The sequence below is a fragment of the Magallana gigas genome, chromosome 2 (assembly GCF_963853765.1).
Source record: "Magallana gigas chromosome 2, xbMagGiga1.1, whole genome shotgun sequence".
In the NCBI taxonomy this organism is placed as follows: Eukaryota; Metazoa; Mollusca; class Bivalvia; order Ostreida; family Ostreidae; genus Magallana; species Magallana gigas.
The window spans coordinates 12,570,757-12,592,339 of NC_088854.1; the positions used below are offsets into that span (position 1 = coordinate 12,570,757).

A 21,583-nucleotide genomic window follows, 5' to 3' on the forward strand; every position below is an offset into this window, starting at 1 on the left:
TTTGGAGCAGGTGCTCTTTGATGGCCATTTCTATTAAGTTACTGGTCCTATCATCTACAAACTTGTATGGATAATATACAATTATTTAATGTTTGAGCAGTCAGTAGACCAGAATATTTTCCCCGAGGTGCAGGGAACATCACTGTGTGTTCTACTGACCGGCGGCCCAATAGATCGAAGTCTCTTGACCGGCGGTCCAATAGACCGGCAGTTCAATAGATCGGTTTCAATAGTTAAGCAAAACTGTATACACAAACAAAATAGATGCAAATATTCATCTGTAATAGAACAACAAAATCCCCTTGATTAGGCAATAATACGTTTTATGATTCTTTGCACTTGACAGGCTTGATTGCTTAATCTGAGCCATAGTTGGAATGCCAGATGAGGTTTTAAGGTTTTTGAAGCTGGTAAAAGTTTTTGGAGCAGGTGCCCTTGGATAAACACATTTTAGCTATTAGTTTAATTAATATTTACTAAATTTGGAAAAATGAAGCATTATGTGATACTGATGAACTGGTAGGCTTGCTGAATCTGAGCCATGTTTCAGATGCCGGAGGAGGTTAATGCATGCAGGCTTGAATGTTGAGAAAGATGGTCCTAACCAATTTACACGGTTCATGAAACTTTAATTTGAAGATTGATATTCGATAATACATGTATTATATAAAATTATATATTATATCATATGACACAATATTGTATTATATGATACAATATTATATTATATAGAAGTATTTTGATAGAGATTGTATCATACAATACAGTGTGAAATTTACCAGTAATATGATAAAAGTGATTTAATAAAGGTGATGCCTCGTCTCATTGAGCTTTATAATCTTTCCTATTCAAAAAAATTGGTTGCAATTTATGCAGATTGAAACTCGTAACTTAAGATGACTTAAAGACGAATATACGCAGTCCAGTGTCAACTCAAGATTAGTATATATTGTGTTCAGTCTGCCTTACCCATCAATGTTACTTCATTAATTCAAAGCAAATACAGATACATTTTTGGTCACATTTTATTGGCTTGATGTTTACTGGAAAAATACATTTTAGCATATCTTGCAGCTGCTCTCTGGGGGTGTATTTTTGTGAACCAAAATAGTGCTATTGATCCAAGAATCAACATACTGAAAATAAAAGGAAACCAAATTAAAAAATGTGACTTAATTCATATCTAGAGCTTAACCGACAAGTAGAAAAGAATACGTACAATATGTACCACTATATACATGTACATGTATAGTACTAGTAAATACACATACAACTATAAAACAATCTTTTTTGATAACTGCTTCTAATGCCGGTACCATACATAGAAATTTTGAAACTTGCTTCAATTTTGAACAACTTTAAAAAAATTCAGTGCTTGTAGGTGAATTAATTATCATTGGCCCAAGTCTAACAGTCAAATGGACTATGTACATGTATGTGCATATTCATTGAACCTTCATTTGCCTGTGCAATGTCTCAATGAAAGTAGGACTCTCATTGCTTGGAAATTAAAAATGCAGTTAACTAAATCACTTATGATACATTAATCTTACAAGTTGTGTATATTGTTTCAAAATACTAAGCCTTTCTGTAATTTCTTCCACATGACCAAGCAACAAAATTCAACAAGCTATTCTAAACATTTTCATGCAAACATAGCATATGTGATTTTTCTAAAAACAACTGGTTAAAGAATTCCCCACACTTACAGCATCAAAATTTCATCCCGTCTTGAGTGGGAATATGCTATTTTAGTTTGTCCACCAATAGGGCCATCTGGGAAAGAACTCACTAGAGAAAGAACAAATTAAACCAATAATAACAAGATATCTGTGAGCTAATGCTCACTAGTGATACCCCCGCTCTGATGTGAATATGCAAAATAAGCAACAAGTCGACATTTAACAGAAAGCTGGCATCCGATTGGTACAGAAATATACCCCACAATATGGCATGCCTAAACAAATAGTGTGTTAAAATTTCAAGCATCTGCGATAAATAGCTGCTGAGAAATCTTTGACGGAAGTTTGTTTGAAAATTTTGGCTAAAATAAACAAAGTACTCATTTAACAGGAAGATGACGTCTGATTGGTACAAAAAAATATATCCCACAATATGGCATGCCTAAACAAATAGTGTGTTAAAATTTCAAGCATCTGCGATAAATAGCTGCTGAGAAATCTTTGACGAAAATTTGTTTGAAAATTTTGGCTAAAATAAACAAAGTACTCATTTAACAGGAAGATGACGTCCGATTGGTACAAAAATATATCCCACAATATGGCATGCCTTAACAAACACTGTGTAAAAATTTCAAGCATCTCCGATAAAAAGCTGCTGAGAAATCTTAGACGGAAATTTGTTTGAAAATTTTGGCAAAAAATAAACAAAGTCATTATTTAACAGGAAGTTGACGTCCGATTGATAAAAAAATATATCCCACAATATGGCATGCCTATACAAATACTGTGTAAAAATTTCAAGCATCTGCGATAAATAGTTGCTGAGAAATCTTTGACAAAAATTTCTTTGAAAATTTTGGTTCAAAAATAAGCAAAGTCGTCATTTAACAGGAAGTTGACGTCTGATTGATACAAAAATATATCCCACAATATGGCATGCCTAAACAAATAGTGTGTTAAAATTTCAAGCATCTGCAATAAATAGTTGCTGAGAATTCTTTGACGGAAATTTGTTTGAAAATTTTGGCAAAAAATAAACAAAGTCGTCATTTAACAGGAAGTTGATGTCTGATTGGTACAAAAATATATCCCACAATATGGCATGCCTATACAAATACTGTGTAAAAATTTCAAGCATCTGCAATAAATAGTTGCTGAGAAATCTTTGACGAAAATTTCTTTGAAAATTTTGGTTAAAAAATAAGCAAAGTCGTCATTTAACAGGAAGTTGACGTCTGATTGATACAAAAATATATCCCACAATATGGCATGCCTAAACAAATAGTGTGTTAAAATTTCAAGCATCTGCGATAAATAGTTGCTGAGAAGTCTTTGACGGAAATTTGTTTGAAAATTTTGGCAAAAAATAAACAAAGTCGTCATTTAACAGGAAGTTGACGTCTGATTGGTACAAAAATACATCCCACGATATGGCATGCCTATACAAATACTGTGTAAAAATTTCAAGCATCTGCGATAAACAGTTGCTGAGAATTCTTTGACAGAAATTTGTTTGAAAAGTTTTGCTAAAAATAAACAAAGTCGTCATTTAACAGGAAGTTGACGTCTGATTGGTACAAAAATATATCCCACGATATGGCATGCCTATACAAATACTGTGTAAAAATTTCAAGCATCTGCGATAAACAGTTGCTGAGAAATCTTTGACGAAAATTTGTTTCAAAATTTTGGTTAAAAAATAAGCAAAGTCGTCATTTAACAGGAAGTTGACGTCTGATTGATACAAAAATATATCCCACAATATGGCATGCCTTAACAAACACTGTGTTAAAATTTCAAGCATCTGCGATAAACAGTTGCTGAGAAATCTTTGACGAAAATTTGTTTCAAAATTTTGGTTAAAAAATAAGCAAAGTCGTCATTTAACAGGAAGTTGACGTCTGATTGATACAAAAATATATCCCACAATATGGCATGCCTTAACAAACACTGTGTTAAAATTTCAAGCATCTGCGATAAATAGTTGCCTAGATAAATGAGACAGAAATTTTTGTTACGGATGGACAGACGGACGGACAGACAGACAGACAGACACACAAGGGTAAAACAGTATAAAAATTATGTATGCATTTGCTGAGAACGGATTACTTCTTTTTTTTTTTTAGAGAAAACTAAATCCTGAATATATACCTGCATCAACGAAAACACACTTTGTTCCAAGATATTTTGCAATATCGTCTACATTCAAATAGCTGAAAAACTTTTCATTAAAAGAATCTTGACTTGGTCGGAAATCAAAAGGATTTTTCTGAAAAAAAGAAGACAGATATAAGTGTCGGAGAGTAAATATTTAGAATGCATTCACAAGAGAAGCATTGATTACAAAGCTTATCTTGTCCATATTGATTATTGAATCAATGCATTTTCTCTCATGCAGAAGACAAATAAATAGATATTACATGTATCTATGAATTATTTCTGCTTTATATATACATGTAAGAGGGTGAAGAAAAACTTTAACCTAGTAGAATGCCGACACCAGTGTCAATGCATATCTTCATTGTTGATGTGAGCTTAAAGGCTTACAAGCCTTGTCATGACAAAGAACTATTGCATACAAAACCATTTTATGAAAATCGTTTATCTTATATATATTGTGAAAACAATAAAAATAGCTGACCTTTTCTGTGCTTCTCAGCAGACCCAAGATTTTCAGAGTCCCTGTTACCTGACCTCCCACTCTCGCCTTGGGGTCCGCCAGTTGTAAGGGCACCCACCCACGGTTCACCAGGACTGTATCCCTGTACAGCAGAAGAAAAAAAATTAATCAAATGACAATCATTTATAGCAAAACGAAATTATCTATGAAAAATTAAACATGGGACATGCTCCTATAACTTCAACCAAAAGCCAGTGATGAGGGTACATGTATACATTGGAAAAGCATGAGCAAACACCAATGGCATACCCCCCACCCCCACCCCAACGGTTAGGGGCCCTAGCTACGAATTCAATTACATGCCTTGACAATCTTACCCAGTTTCCTTCAGTTTAAATGGTGTGACAATGTAGACTCCTTTCTGCCATCTACTTCCTTTAGGTGTTAGGTGGGGCTGTTGGTTAGCCCTGTACCCTATCACTACTTCACGGTCATGGTCAAACTCTCCCTCCAGCTCCACTCTGGTAAATTCCAAATCTTTTAAGTCTGCTTCATTTTTTCTGTGAACATATTAATATCATAAATGAAAACCTGTATGCATGCAAATGTATTTATTCTGAAAGAATCATACCTGATCTACTTAATGATACAACAGTACAAAGAGATTTAACCATAAAAAATATTTCAAGAACAGTTTTGCAAATACTAGAGTGTGTAATACCTTGGTAAACATATGCATTTCTTATATATGGTAATTCATACATAGATATACATATACCAAATAAATGGTCTGTAGAGATTTGAATATAATTACCTACGCAAAAAACATGTTTTCTCTGGAAGCTAACAAAGTTGTTGCTGTGATAATGCTGTCCATTTTTCGTTTTTTTTTTTTTTTTTGGGGGGGGGGGATTAGAAAACGTCAGACAACAAAAATTGGAGAAGGCTCCATTATTGCAGCATATAATATAAACTCATATTAAAAGTTATGAAATAAAAATCAAACAATGTATACAGTAATATGTGTAGCTTTTGTTTACATGACTGCACATAGCGAAAGCTTACCCAGCAAATTAATTTCCTGCTATACTAGTACAGTAAAACTCGGTTATAGAGAAGTCCTAGGGACCAATTGATTTTCTTCGTTATATCTGTAATTCGTTATATCCATGTAACGAATTCGTAATAATAGCTGTAGCGAATTCACTATATATATGTTTTCTTTCACCAGACTAAAATTTTTACTAATTGAGGCTTAGAATAAAAATATATTTCTTTGAAACCTGTAATGATCGGATTGTGAGTCGAAAAATTTATATGAAATTAAATTTATTCAAAGTATTATGTTAAATAGTAGTGCAAACTTTATTAAACTGAAAGAAATTCGCTATAAAAGTGTTAAATTTTGTTATTATTAACTTCTACGGGAAAATTCCTTATATCCAAATTCGTTATGACCGAAAAATTTTGCAAAGGTTTGTTGAGATTTTTACCGGGGACTCAAACAAGAGGCCCAGGGGCCACATCGCTCACCTGAGCAACAATTGCCTTAATTCTGATCAAATTAGCATTACAGTATCAAAATATCTTGACAACTAAGTACAGTAGATCTTGATAAAAAAAATTGAAAATCTGCCAATTTTTATCCACCTCTTTCTTTTGGTAAATACCAAGCCCCTTTTGTTGTTGTACCTGTAAGAAGATTTTTCTCTATTCCTATATACCCCCCCCCCTCCCATTTTGTGGCCCCACTTTTCTCTAGGGTATCATGGTTTCATCAAACTTATATATGCATAACCTGTGCTTTCACACTAAGTACTGAGTTTTGGACCAAAAAATTTTCCCAGAATATTTTTAAAGATTTTCTCTTTATATTCCTATGTAAAAATTCAAACCGCCATCACGGCCCCGCCCTACCACTAGGGACTGTGATTTTGAATTTACACTACCCAAGGATGCCTCTACACAAGTTAAAGCTTTTCTGGCCAAATGGTCTTTAAAAAGAAGGTTTTTAAAGATTTTCTCTATATATTCCTATGTAAAAATTCATCCCCCCCCCCCCTGTGGCCTCACCATACCACTGGACTATTATTTTAACAAACTTGAATCTATACGATTTGGAAATGCTTCGACTCAGATTTGGGCTTTCCTGGCCTAATAGTTTTAAAAAGAAGATTTTTTACAGATTTTCTTTATGTATAAAATGTATCCCCAATTGTGGCCCCGCCCTACCCCCAGGGACCATGATTTGAACAAACTTGAATCTACATTATCTGAGGATGGTTACCCACCAATTTGAGCTTTCTTGGTCAAACAGTTATTGAGAAGAAGATTTTTAAAGATTTTCTCTATATATTCCTATGCAAAACATGATCCCCCAATTGTGGCCCCTCCCTATCCTCGGGGACCATGATTTGAACAAACTTGAATCTACACTATCTGATGACTCAAATTTGAGCATTCCTGGCCTAATAGTTTTTGAGAAGAAGATTATCTCTATATATTCCTATGTAAAACTTGATCCCCCATTGTGGCCCCACCCTACCCCGGGGACTATGATTTAAACAAACTTGAATCTAGACTACCTGAGGATGCTTCCAATTCAAATTGAGCTTTTCTGGCCTAATAGTTTTTGACAAGAAGATTTTTAAAGATTTTCTCTCTATATAAAATTGTATCCCCCATTGCGGCCCCGCCCTACCTCCAGGGACCATGATTTGAACAAACTTGAATCTACATTATCTGAGGATGGTTACCAGCCAATTTGAGCTTTCTTGGTCAAATAGTTTTTGAGAAGATTTTTAAAGATTTTCTCTATATATTCCTATGTAAAACTTGATCCCCCAATTGTGGCCCCACCCTACCCCCAGGGACCATGATTTGAACAAACTTGAATCTACACTACCGGAGGATGCTTCCATTCAAATTTTAGCTTTCCTGGCCTAACAGTTTTTGACAAGAAGATTTTTAATATATATTCCTATGTAAAACTTGATCCCCCATTTTGGCCCCACCCTACCCCCGGGGACCATGATTTGACGAGCTTGAATCTACACTACCAGAAGATGATTCCATTATAATTTGAGCTTTTCTGGCCTAATAGTTTTTGGGAAGAAGATTTTTTAAGATTTTCTCTTTATATTCCTATGTAAAACTTGATCCCCCAATTGTGGCCCCACCCTACCCCCGGGGACCATGATTTGAACAAATTTGAATCTACACTACCTGTGGATGCTCCCATTATAATTTGAGCTTTTCTGGCCCAATAGTTTTTGAGAAGTTTTTTAAAGATTTTCTCTATATATTCCTATGTAAAACTTGATCCCCCAATTGTGGCCCCACCCTACCCCGGGGACCATGATTTGAACAAATTTGAATCTACACTACCTGTGGATGCTCCCATTATAATTTGAGCTTTTCTGGCCCAATAGTTTTTGAGAAGAAGATTTTTAAAGATTTTCTCTATATATTCCTTTGTAAAACTTGATCCCCCCATTGTGGCCCCTCCCTATCCTCGGGGACCATGATTTGAACAAACTTGAATCTAGACTATCTGAGGATGCCTCCACACAAGTTTTAGCTTTTCAGGCCGAATAGTTTTTGAGAAGAAGATTTTTGAAAAATACCAACAAATTTTCAATAATTCTCAATTATCTCCCATTTAAAGAGGGCGTGGCCCTTCATTTGAACAAACTTGAATCCCCTTCATCTAGTGGTGCTTTGTGCCAAATTTGGTTGAAATCTGCCCAGTGGTTCTTGAGAAGAAGATGAAAATGTGAAAAGTTAACAACGACGACGACGACGACAGACAACGGACAAATTGTGATCAGAAAAGCTCACTTGAGCCTTTGGCTCAGGTGAGCTAAAAACTTCACTATATCCGAGAATTCGCTATATCTGTGTTTGTACTAAACGAGCTTTACTGTATACAATAATCATTGTTCACATGTCAGTAAAACTAGTTTCTTTTTTTATTCAATGTGAGCTCATATTAAAACTGAACTGAACTGAACTTTATTTATTTTACAACGATTGATAAACAAGTTCTACAACTTATATTAATATCTCTCGTTGGCACGGATGTTAGCGCGAGGGGGTCATTGGTGTGGGAAGAAGCCGGAGTACCCGGAGAGAACCCACGTGTCCAAGCGGGCGACCGCCATACCCTATCACATACTACCTCTGTCGATCACGGGATCGAACTCGGGTCGCAGCGGTGAAAAGCGAGTGCATTGTCCACTACGCTACCTGGACACCTGTTTATATTGTTTATGATGTTTAGATTTTAATTTAAAATACTGAAATTTGGGAGAATAATTTACATAATAGAGAGTATAATTATAAAAATTTTGGAAGAAGGATAAACCATTTCGTTTGTTAACTGTGTGTCTTAACTACAAAAGCACCTACAATTTTGACATCAAGGTAGGCAGAGGAATAGGTTTCTCTTCTTTTTGTAACCTAACTCTGTCTTGAACAGCTTGTGACTTCAGTCTTCTTTTATATTCAACACAAACAAAGGCCACTATCAAGATAGGTAGTGTCTGAAAAAAAATCCAGTTAAAGAACAGAACAAACATACCATACTTGTGCAAATATTTTTAATGTACTTGTTAACCAAAAAGCCATAATGTATAAAGATATTACTGGTATGTTATCTTTGATTTTTATGATGACAAGAAAAACAATATAATCAAATCTATCTAAATGTAGGGTCCTGTACTATTCAAACTTACAAATTATCTAATCAATGATTATAGTCAATAAAAGGTTTAAATACAGCACAAAAGAACACAATATCATCCTTTTTTATTCATGTACAATATAATTATATATAAATTGAATGAATATTAAGGAAATCCTATTCTGGGATAAAATTTACGATAACTTTTAATAGATAATATTTTAAGGCCAAACATATTGGTTGAAATATTTTTTTTAGGAATGGATTCGTGAACGTCTTCATGTGCTATATATAGAAAATATCTATTTAAAGGAGGGCACGTTTATCAAAGAACTCTCTGATATGTTGCAGCATATATAAATACCAAATTGTAAAATATTATCTAACAAGAGGCCAATTGGCCTTAACGGTCACCTGAGTAGCATATATCCCATACACAAACTTGTCATGGAGTCTATGCATCTAATTAATTAGGTTTCATACTGGAGTAGAAAAATCATAAACTTGTAATGACGACCACATTTCAAAAAGAACTGTGAAACTAAACTAAACTAAAAGATCTGGTCTACAAAATCATGAATTCAGTTTTCCTTTCAGATGTGTGGGAGTAAAGAAGATAATTTTTTAACGTTATATGCATTAACATCTATATATACATCCATTTTGGCCCTGCCCTAGAGTCAAAACCCATACCCCAGGGGACATGAAAATTAAAATTTCAGTAGAGGACTTCCTGGTAAACATAATTATTAGTCCTTTTTTTTATACAGATGTGTGAGAATAGAGAAGAAGATTTTTAAACATTATATGCATTAACACTTTATTGCCAGATTGCCCCCCCCCCCTCATGTCCTGAACCCCTGACCCAGGGGCCATGAATTTCACAATTTAGGTAAAGGAGATTGTGGATATCATAACCATGTATTCAGTTTTTTGCCCACATGTGTGGGAGTAGAGAAGAAGATTTTTTAAGATTTAAATCATTTTTACTATATGGCCATATTGGCCCCACCCCAGAGCATGAACACCTTACCCAGGGGTCATGAATTTCACAATTTTAGTAGAGAGCCTCATGGACATCATAATCATGCATTTAATTAAATTTAACAAATATATATGGGAGTAGAGAAGAAGATTTTCTAAGATTTAATACATTTTTACTATTTGGCCATATCGGCCCCACCCTAGAGCCTGAACCCCTGACCCAGGGGCCATAAATTTCACAATTTAGGATGAGGGCTTCATGGACATCATTATCATGCATTTAGATTTTAACAAATATATATGATAGTAGAGAAGAAGATTTTCTAAGATTTAATACATTTTTACTATTTGGCCATATTGGCTCCACCCTAGAGCCTGAACCCCTGACCCAGGGGTCATGAATTTCACAATTTAGGATGAGGGCTTCATGGATATCATTATCATGCATTTAGATTTTAACAAATATATATGATAGTAGAGAAGAAGATTTTCTAAGATTTAATACATTTTTACTATTTGGCCATATTGGCCCCTCCCTAGAGCCCGAATCCCTGACCCAGGGGTCATGAATTTCACAATTTAGGAAGAGGGCTTCATGGACATCATAATCATGCATTTAGTTTTTAACAAATATATATGGTAGTAGAGAAGAAGATTTTCTAAGATTTAATACATTTTTACTATATGGCAATATTGGCCCCACCCTAGAGCCAGAACCCCTGACCGAGGGGCCATAAATTTCACAATTTTGGTAGAGGGCCTCATGGACATCATAACCATGCATTCAGTTTTTTCCTCACATGTGTGGAAGTAGAGAAGAAGATTTTTGAAAATTTGGCTTTTTTTTGCATATTTGGCCCCCAGGGGTGGTAGAGCCATAAATTTCACAATTTAGATTCTTCTTACCATAGAGATGCTTCACACCAAAAATGGTAACGATTGGCCTGGTAGTTTTCAAGAAGAAGTTAAAAATGTAAAATTGTTAACGCACGACGCACAACGCACGACGACGGACGAAGACCAATTGCAATAGGTCACCTGAGTGACTCAGGTGACCTAAAAAGCATATTTCTTATATATTTTAGTTTAACAATCTGTGTTATTTGGAAATTGTTCTCAAATTATAAAAATTATTTAATTATTAAAACAATCTAATTAAAGTTAGACTTGTAATTCCGCTCCTCTACGATACGCTATAAAAGCTTGTATAGCGTATCGTAGAGGAGCGGAATTACAAGTCTAATTTTAATTAAATTGTTATTAAAATATTTATGTTGAATCCTCTTACATAGAATAGAGTTTTGTATGCCTTTAACTATTAACTTTTTGATCATGCTTCATTTATGTATGCATTTGAATGATTGATACTCACAGTGTAAAAGGTATTTAAAACCATAGTTCTTGACCTAACCAAAGGTTTCGTTCTTGGTGCATTTTTCAGATTAATTCCTTTTGCATAATGTCTGTAAGGTATTTTCAATCCATTATTCACTTCTTTCAGATATTTTACCAAGTATCCTTTCCTTAATCCAATAGTCCTTCCACAGTCACACTTATGAAGCAAAATGTCCTATCATAAAAGATGTCAGTTTAAATGGTAAATCAAAACTTTTTAACAAAAAGAATGAATACAGATACATGCTATTCTGAAGACCACTACTCATGAGCATAGGCAAACCCCAAGCAAAATATATATCCGACATGCTTGACATATTTATGCATGGTGTTTAACATATTACTATACAGAAGACACTGTATTGAGTGTATAGAAACATACATATATATATACTAATTAAATGTTCATATCTGTCCTAGCTCTTTCAATCATCCAACTTTTTCCCTCTTGTATACATGTATGTTTATTGTATGTTTATTGAATGTTTTATGTACATTGGATGTTGTATGTATACAATCTTCATGTTGCCCATTGAGGGCCCTTAATTGGTAAATAAAGAAATTGAAATTGAAATTGTTTGCATCCATAACTTTGGCATTTATGCATCAATTTTCCTAGCTGTCATAATCTCTCCCCCTTCATGATTCTACCAAACTGTAGTACTGGTAATTAAGTTACATATACAATTATACATGAATGGGTAGACGGACATCTCGGCCCAACGACACCTCGGCCCAGCGCGGTTGACACCTCGGCCCAGACAGATTGGCCCAAAACTATTGACACCTCGGCCCATGTACAAGACACCTCGGCCCACAGAAATTTTTATTTAAAAATATGTACAAGACACCTCGGCCCAAAGAAACAATGATTCTTAAAATATTTGATAGACAGTCGAACGTATGTTCTTGTACTCATAAAGACATAATTAATTCAATACAATTTTTTTTATGATAAACGTTTCATCCAGTATCTTACAATACGTATTTTTCTAATACACTAACATACTTACTTTGTTCCTTAACTGACAATGTATTATATTATTATTACGTGTCCCAAAATTTAATTAAATTATTGCAATATTTGTTTAAATTATGACATGTCAATTATTTTTTTTTTAAATGAAAAGCAGAATTTATAAACAGTAAACACAATCCTTTTTTCTTAACCTTGGATCATTTTTGTTAAGTTTATCACATTCTTAAACAAAGTAAAAAACTGAATAATTCATGATTTAAGTTTAATAAACAGGGTGAGAATATTGCTGCTTTGTTTGTCTAGACATGTTTTTATTCATTTGCGTATAAGACCATGGAACATTAACTGGCAAGATTGGAAATATACAGCTTACTAACACAGAATATACAAGATCTATTCAACAGGTGTGTCGTGTGCCCATGTGGGCGGGGGGGGGGGGGGGGAGATTGGAAATATACAGCTAACTAACACATAATATACAAGATATACCCAACAGGTGTGTCGTGTGCCCATGTGCGCGGGGGGAAGATTGGAAATATACAGCTAGCTAACACAAATATTTTTTTAATTAAAAATTTTATATATCAGATAATTTATATTCAATAAAATATAAATAAAACAATAAAACATGAAAATCATTGATATTTTATTTTAATTCTGCTTGAGCCGAGATGTCTTTTGCTTGGGCCGGGGTGTCTCAAAATTTGGGCCGACCCGCCTTGGCCGAGGAGTCCTGGGGCCGAGGTGTCCTGGGGCCGAGGTGTCGTTGGGCCGAGGTGTCTGACATTCCATGAATGTACTCCAGTCATTTATGTTATTTATGTCTCTGGTGTTATTTAACCACTCCGGCTCTCCCCACTGTATACGTTCTTTAATTACTTCATTTACTTGCATATTGCTATAGTTATCATGGTTATAATCTAAATTTTAAATACTGTGATTTTTTAAACCATTTAAAATGCCTTACATTAATAATCCTTGATATCACACGACTTGACATTTTGAGGAACTCTTCTAAATTAGAAATAGCTTTAGTGGTCGTCGCACAAAAAGTTTTTTCAAGACCTCTGAATGGCCAAGCACTTGAGAGAAACCCAATCATAAACGCCGTTAGATAGTAGTTTGTTTATCGACAAGATGGCGGAGCTTCAGAAAAAACTACAAACAGAAGTGGAAAAGTTTCAAGCTGTTCAAAAAGGTATTGGAATGAAGCATTCAAATGATGTTTACTTATAACTAAATCAATGACTTAAAGTTTGTAATTATTGTACTTGATCTGACTGATCTACTTTTAGAACATCCGTGTAATTTGTTGTAGTTAAGTGAAAACCACGAGTGTTTGTTCGAATTTTCTCGACTATTTTTACAGGCTTTATCATATTTTTTTTCATTATGGTTATGTACTGAACTCTTATTTTATAGTCTGTTAAAGAATTACTGTTTACTTTTTTATCTTACAGATTATCAAAAACATGTGAACCTTAGGCAACAGCTTGATGCTCAGTTGAATGAAAATTCTTTGGTGAAAGAGGTAAGGTATTTACAGTGGACAATATTATGGGAAATATTGCATAAAACGCTTAATTTTTTCTCGAAATTTTATATTTATTTTGTTAAATATATGGTATATCCACATTAAAATAGATTAAATGTGTAATAATGATGGACGTGACCCGGACTTAAAATTGGGCCCTCTAAATCTCTAGTTAGGTTCTTCTCCAACTGAGCCATCTGGTGCTGGTATTCAAGCCAGTCTGAATATCACATTTCTCTATCTTAAAAATGATTGGGTGCTGGTCACTTTGCCCCAAAACCATTACGCCCCAGGCATGAGTGCCCCAAATTTGTTTAGATCGCTGTAATTACGTTTCACAAGTGCCCCAAGTAGGTTTCAAGAGCGCCTGGAATGTTGGTTTATTCATTAATAATTTTTTTTTTCAGGTAAGAGCGCCCCTAATAAAAAATCCATTATCTTAAGAAATAATGTATCAATATCTTGGGGACTTTCCAGTGCTAGTTAAATTATGCCAATGTAAGTGTTTTGTCGAATGTCGAACAATCTAAATTTGGGGCACTCGTGAAAATTATGCAAGATTTAATCTATTGACAATTTTTTAATTTGGGGTACTCATGAAAGATACGTGGAGCGCCCGTGAAAGATCTTTGGGGCGCTCAGGAAACATAATTTAAGTGCTCCATAAAAAATATGGGGCACTCATGCATGGGGTGCTTTGGCTTTGGGGCAAAACGCCAGTAACCCAAGTGATCTTTCCCCTCAAAGATCTTAAGATTTTATTATTAAAGCTCTAATTAGAAATGAATTGATGAAAAAAACCCACTAAAAGTGTAAGTCTGATAAATCAAATTATAGAAATTGTTCATTTAGGAGCTTGATCGAGTGGAAGATGGTGCCAATGTATTTAAAATGATTGGCCCAGTCTTGGTGAAGCAGGATGTGACAGAAGCCAAACAGAACGTGCAAAAAAGAATAGATTACATTAATGGAGAAATGTAAGTTTGTCGATAAATTCATGTTGTACCTAATAATAAATGTTGTAATCTAGTAATTTGCTTGTATGAATGTATATTATGATGGTAAGATGCAGGCACTCATTTCATTTATCTATGATTCCAGAAAAAGACATGAAGGTGCAATTAAGGATTTGGAGAAGAAACAGGAGAGTCAGCGTGAGGCGCTGTCCAAACTTCAGCAGCAGTTACAACAGCAACAGGTCAAAGCTGCAGCCCGCTCCTAGTTCTATTTTAACATAGTTAATCAATTAAACCCTTAAAGACTGCCAGTCATTGGTCATTGTCATGTGATATAAACAGACTTTTGTTCTGTTTTCCATGTCTATTATACTTTGGTTACATGTATGATATGCAATGGCAGTTTCCATTTTTTCATGAACTTACTCTTTTATCATGTGGAATGAACAAAGATATATGATGTTGCTAAATGCTATGTATACTGTTCTTACGCGGGATAGAAATAAAATACAAATTGAAATTATTATACCCATATTTTTCTGAACTGTATTTAGAACATGTCAATTTAAACTTGTTAATCAACATTACCAACAAAATCTCCTATGCCTTATTTGAATTTTGATAATGAAACAATTTATGAGAACGCTTTATTTGTATGTAAATTAAACTAGCAGAAAAATTATATGTTTTTCAATGATTTCTTAATGGGCAACAACAGAATTTAAAAACTGTTGTTTTATGAACAAAAAGGGAACCTTGTACTTATATATTTCCCTTACTGGTGATAACATATTTTGCAAAGATTCATGTTTATTTATTAATCACATTTTCATTTAAAAATCAGACCCAAGTTTTGAGTTAAGTTAATGACATCTTTGGTTGCCTAGGGATTTTGATCAGCAAGAGAAAACCCTTGGTTGGTGAAGGGTTTTCATTCATTCCGCTTCCAATCATGGGGGAACAGAACCCTTGGCTAGCGAAGATGAGTTAAATGAGACCGTTAAAGAAATATACAATTTTTTTTTAAGCTCACTTGAGCCATAGAGTCTTTAAAAAAACAATTGGTCACATGTTTGAAAGCATCATGAGCTAGTGTATAAAGTTCAAGTACGGGTATGTTCAGTTATTATCCCCAGGGGTAGGGTTGGGCCACAATGAGAGATTGGTTAAACTTTTACATAAGTATATAAAGAAATATCTTTTTCTCAAAAACCAATTGGCTTAAAATCTGAAACTTTTGAGGAAGCATTCCCAGGTTAGGAAGATTTAAGATTGTTCAAATCACGATTTAAAAAAAAAAACCTTTTGCCTAGAAAAGTTGAAACTTTAGTGAAAGCCTCCCTAGATAGACATGTAGATTAAGTTTGTGAAAATAATTATCTTTAGGGGTCAGAGGGTGCCAAATTGGGGATAAAATTTACATAAGAAAACATTTATTTTTATATCATTCTCAAAAACTCAAATGTTATACAATATAATAATATAAGGTATTACTTTTATGCAACAATCTTGACATATTATTGATTCTCAGACTGTGGCCCATGGACAATTCTTTAACAAGGGGGTTCAAAGTTTAATGTTGTTTTATATATATGAACAAATGCTTAAGATCTTGAGAACTTTAATAGCTTAATATGTGATAAGAACATGAAATCATCTTGTTAAAAAAGGGGCTCGATGTTTAACATAAGAATAATTGGAGATAAAAACTGAAAATATTTTTATGCAGGATATATAACCTTTTACCATACCGTGCAAACATTTTGTTTTTGAAACCATAAAGCTGATTTTATTTTGGATATTGTTGCTCAAGTGAGTGATGTGGTCCATGGGCCTCTTGTTAATTAAGAGAGAGAGAGAGAGAATTAAGCATATACCGGAGTAGTTATGGTCCATATTCAACATCATTTTTTACAAATTTCTAAAATCATGATTGTAAAAAAACCCCAACTAGATTTATATACTTTTAGGCTTATTCAAATTTAAAAGAAATGTTGTGTGAGCTGATGCAATTACTAGCTAGTAAATGACAGCACAATTAATCCAACTCTTGTCAATGCTTAAATTACGATGATCGACAGGTATCCCAAACAAAGAACTTTAATGAAAAACGGAGACCCACATTATAAAAAAAAAATTTATTATTAATTTAATTTGTACAACTCCACCACATTTATCGTCTGCTTCACCATCCGCCTCTGTCATAAGGAAAAAGAAATGAAATTTCGTTGAGCAAAATTTTTTAGAAATCAAACGGCTGAAAACTGATGTGACATAAATTCACACACGATGTGAAGATCATGCTTGTCTTGTTGTTTACCTTCTTTGCCAGGGATATTCGCATCGAGGTCTGGGAATGCTAGCGTCAAACTGCTGGAAAGCTCTACAAGTCATTCCCTGCCTCTGGCAAAAGTATCGCCATTCGTACTGTAGGAAATAGATAACAATTAAGAGGCTGGATGGTCACCAAGGTACCCATCAGATCAATCTTAAATGATTTGTTTGGCTATAAACTATTGTTTTGTAAACACAAAAACAATACATGTATATTATTACTAAAAATTGAATGTTTTCTTATGTCTTTTTTTCATATAGTTCTACTAGTATACAGTATAGATTAAAAATAGACAAGACCATTGAAACATTTCGATGCAGTTTGTTCAGTATAATTTAAGGTACTCCACAACACCTAGACTTACACTTAAGAAAATCGTCACCATAGTCACAAGATGGCGAGTTAGATATTTTTTTCCTGAATAAAAAATCTTTTGTATTTTGCTATTTACTTTTGATATCTAAATCGCCATCTTGTATCAATTGATTTGGTTGTATATCACCATAGCTCAGTGGTTAGGGTATCAAGCTTGTGAACCGCAGACTATGAGTTCGAATTCGACTGGAGCATTTGAATTAGTTTTTTTTATATTTTTGAAATTAGAATTTTCCATTCAAAATTGCAAATATTTTTGCCTCTTTGACATATACTTCTTATCCATCTTGCTATCTATCATAATCAAGTAATTTGCTGCTGATTTGAAGAAAAAAATTATTTCAAGGTGTAGTGATCGAGCAACCTTAAGGGAATGTGGAAGGCAGCTAAGATTTAGAGAAGTAGGCAATACTGTTTATATTTTAAAGTACATTTACATGTAAAAAAAAAATCATCATTAACCCAATAATTGTTCTGCTGAGGGACGCAGACATTTCCCCTTGATAGTAATGCGATATGAACTTTCAATTTTTTTTTACCTCGCGAAAATTCAATCATTGAATACATTAACATCTTAACCTTTTTATAATGAATTTTACGCATACATAAAATTCACGAGTCAAATGTTCTTCATGACAGTATCAAAGAGAAACAGTTGTTTCTTTATATTGGCATATATTGAAAACCCTGCGCTATTTGACTACATTTTCTAAACGTCCTGTGGATATAACTATGTTAGAATTCCATATTTTATAAACTTACAGTACAAACTTGACGTATAACGTTGGGATCGCTCTGCAAATGAAAAGCAGACGTCACAGCAACCAAAACCTGCGAAATCAAAGAGAATATTTATTTATTGCTTTCTAAATAAGAAAAAGTATAAGATTTTTACGAGCAAAAGACCAATGTCCAGATGAGGCTCTTATAATAAAAAGTATCAGGTATTTAACCTTTACGGTCTTATCTATACTCAGTATATATATACATATATACATATATACATATTTTTTAATTGAATTAAACTCCTTGAACCCCCTCCTCCGCCCATCCCTTGAACCCTTCTCCCTCCCATCATTCCCTAAGCTGAATGTGAATATTAACATCGTTATTCTGTGTCGACAAATAAGTGAACATATATACTCTCGCTATCCATTAGACAAACAGGGAAAACACCAATGGTGTAATAAACTTGTTTTCTTTTCTAGAACACAGACCAATGAAAGGCTGGTCGTTGTTCAAGAATCCATCATTACCAGCATTTTTACAGTTACACGGAGTTTCTGGCAATAAAACCATGTACCTCTGCGAGCAGATCTTGTCAACATGAAATAATACCATGACATGCAATTTATTCTGCCATTATGGCTTGTTAGAAACAACCAAGTATCATCATTAGGTGCATCAATACAAACCAATGATTGATGTTACGGGGAAATACAATAACCCAGACAGAACTTAACTGTAAGCCATGTAAAATTAAATGTTTGAATGAAATAAAAATTCAATATCGATAAGTCATCGTCCTAACAAAGCAGATTGCTAAATGGTAATGTTTGCAAGACATCATTTTATTTAAGATTTGAAGCTAACCATCGATTCAAAGAACATAGGGAAATAAAATGGCACTAATCTAAATTTCCTGCTTTATACCATAATGAGATAATACATAAGAAGAATTTCTAACATTGATATGTTTGATTATTTTAACAAATTAAAATGTTTTTGTAATAAATATTCCATGAGAGTTTGGACTTCTATTATTTCCCCGAAAAGTTCAAATGTCACGTTACAAAATGATATTTTTATGTATAGACTAGTAGGTCATCACTCAAAGCTTTTGTTTATTGAAACTGGTCATGTTTTATTATACTTTTATGATACCATGACAAAAATATGGAGTACAGTTCTATACTCTATTGAGAGGACTCAATGGTCGTGACTATTTTTAGACTGTATTGATCTCCTTTAGAGAAAGAACTCTCTATAAGGTACATGATAGAAAATACCCAGATTAAAGGGTAAAATACCTGATCTTATATATAAGTACATATAAAAAAAAAATTCTTTATCAAATTATTAATCTTTGCGAGATATATTTGTTGGTTTCTTTTAGTGTGATATTATAATGTTTGGTTAACACTCTTATTTTGACCAGCTTTTAATAATTGTGTGCGAATACAATTATAATTATTATGGCATGAAATAAAAATGTAAGGAACTGATTTTCAGTTTTGGTAAGACATTTTTATTTTTGCCACATTATATAGTAAAATATAATAATAATGTGAGGGTACTGCACGGCTTCACATGCATACAATTTTTCCTACTAAACAAATCATATCCTTCAATTTAAGAAGATCTAATGGTTACCAGGTAATCTGTTGACCATCCAGACTCATTAAGTAATAGGCAATAAAGTCCTAAAAATGAATAGCGGGTGCTATTTGGTTACTCATTCTTCAGTTCGTGACATGTTTCAACTTTTTCTAAGCTTTAGAAATCGATGCTACGATAGTATACTAAATCACAGGGAACGAAGTTTTTGAAAGTTACCAACGTAATTTTCCCATCTTCTTTGCATAAAGGCAAATCATTAAGCCTGATTGTACATACCATGGCCAATATAAAATGCTAAGTACACAAGATTTTCAATTTTCTCAGTTTTACCATTTTTTGTGGTTACACTACTTCACAATTGCAAGTAATACTGTAACAGAACACGATATAATAAGAAATCACATATCATTAAAATAATTTAATTTTCAACATAACCGAACGAGACTTCATTTTAACCCGTTCATCCACTACTTCCAATTTTTGTACTGTGGTTTATTTTAAACTTTTTTGGCAGCTTAAAATAATGTAATTTTCAACTTAACTGAACGAGACTTCATTTTACCCCGTTCATCCACTACTTCCAATTTTTGTACTGTGGTTTATTTTAAACTTTTTTAGCAGCTTTCATTAACTCTGTTTTGATGTAGATACATGTATTCTAACCCTTATATATACGTGTATGTTTACGAGATTTCCTCAGCAGTTAAAACATCAATTCAATAAAACGTTAAATTTAAAAGATGTGGATTGATTAATTTTAAAGAATACAACTACATTGTACAAGTGATCAAAATGCAATTGCTTTTCAAGAACGATCAAAACTTAAAAAAAAAAATCCCTTCATTGCATTTTATATTTCAAAATCATTAATTGACATCAAATTCATTATCATGGTTATGTAAATAAAAAACAAAAACAGACTTACCAGAACTAGAGCAAGAGCTTTCGACATGGCTGAATGAAAATGGTTACGGTAGCTTACGTGCGGCTCGTATTTGTACTGAATACACACACCTTCAGGCAAAGCATTTATGACATGATCAAACATTGCAGCGCGACCTTTAGACAAAAGAAATTAGTTCCTCTTTATTAATCAATTATGTATCTGTACAAAAAAATTGTCATTTTTGTTTTGCGGTATATCATCATTCGAATTAACAAAACTACTAATTGTAGTAAAGTTTGTTATAAAGGACTATATACGGTTTGAGCCTAAAATGGCCCCCTAAAATGAACATTGTCATTTTACTGTAATTCTTTATTTTATTTGTACAAATATACATTTGAAGTTTTCTCATAATTTTCATTTTGATTTTAGTGCCCACAATTTAAAATATGACATCATAAAGTTTACCTTTTCCCGCCATTATCTCATTTTTTGCATAAAACGGCTTGTTTTGAAGCAGTTTTTCTTTAAGGAAACATTGAGCGACTGCTTGAACAAACAAAATATTCTCAACAAAGACGTATCTCCCCAGTATTTATAATTGACAAAAAGTTCGTTCTTGTTCAAAGAGTCGCTCTATATTTCCCATTCGAAAAAAGATAAGAAAAATGTCAATTTGTGACTGATTTTGATTGAATTATGAAAATAGCGTCACCTCTGATGTCATATACTGCCAGTGAGTGCATAAAAATCAAATAAATAGGTGAAAAACATATTTAATGTCAACTCTTTTATTAAATAACACAACAAATT

The 21,583-nt window shown here is 33.5% G+C and overlaps 2 protein-coding genes and 1 long non-coding RNA gene across 3 annotated transcripts; 1 reads left to right on the top strand and 2 right to left on the bottom strand.

Moving 5' to 3' along the window:
* Positions 1-1,009: 1,009 nt before the first annotated feature.
* On the bottom strand, positions 1,010-13,436 carry LOC105332760 (surfeit locus protein 1). The gene is made up of 8 exons (XM_011435448.4): positions 13,312-13,436; positions 11,343-11,540; positions 8,713-8,846; positions 4,680-4,862; positions 4,324-4,444; positions 3,834-3,951; positions 1,710-1,791; positions 1,010-1,136 (listed from the first exon to the last, which is right to left on the bottom strand). Exons 1-8 carry the CDS (start codon positions 13,342-13,344, stop codon positions 1,019-1,021), a joined length of 987 nt encoding a protein of 328 aa, XP_011433750.3. The 5' UTR covers positions 13,345-13,436; the 3' UTR covers positions 1,010-1,018.
* Positions 13,391-15,516, top strand: LOC105332759 (prefoldin subunit 6). Its single transcript, XM_011435447.4, has 4 exons — positions 13,391-13,542; positions 13,805-13,875; positions 14,731-14,855; positions 14,980-15,516. Exons 1-4 carry the CDS (start codon positions 13,482-13,484, stop codon positions 15,098-15,100), a joined length of 378 nt encoding a protein of 125 aa, XP_011433749.1. The 5' UTR covers positions 13,391-13,481; the 3' UTR covers positions 15,101-15,516.
* Positions 15,517-16,957: 1,441 nt separating this feature from the next.
* Positions 16,958-20,941, bottom strand: LOC105332758 (uncharacterized). The gene is made up of 4 exons (XR_010710068.1): positions 20,810-20,941; positions 18,307-18,375; positions 17,155-17,261; positions 16,958-17,032 (listed from the first exon to the last, which is right to left on the bottom strand). It is a non-coding gene; the product is annotated as an uncharacterized lncRNA (long non-coding RNA).
* Between the last annotated feature and the right edge of the window lie 642 nt (positions 20,942-21,583).

Bases quoted from the DNA above. Each gene is read 5' to 3' on its own strand.
- LOC105332760 (XM_011435448.4), bottom strand. From the start codon at position 13,344: ATGTCAAGTCGTGTGATATCAAGGATTATTAAT. The intron at 4,863-8,712 runs GTAGGTGCTTTT...ATATGTTCACAG, and splicing joins CCTACCTTGATGTCAAAATT to AAAAAATGAAGCAGACTTAA. The intron at 1,137-1,709 runs GTAAGTGTGGGG...TTTTATTTTCAG, and splicing joins CGGGATGAAATTTTGATGCT to TATGTTGATTCTTGGATCAA.
- LOC105332759 (XM_011435447.4), top strand. From the start codon at position 13,482: ATGGCGGAGCTTCAGAAAAAACTACAAACAGAAGTGGAAAAGTTTCAA. The intron at 13,876-14,730 runs GTAAGGTATTTA...TTGTTCATTTAG, and splicing joins AAAATTCTTTGGTGAAAGAG to GAGCTTGATCGAGTGGAAGA. The intron at 14,856-14,979 runs GTAAGTTTGTCG...CTATGATTCCAG, and splicing joins GATTACATTAATGGAGAAAT to AAAAAGACATGAAGGTGCAA.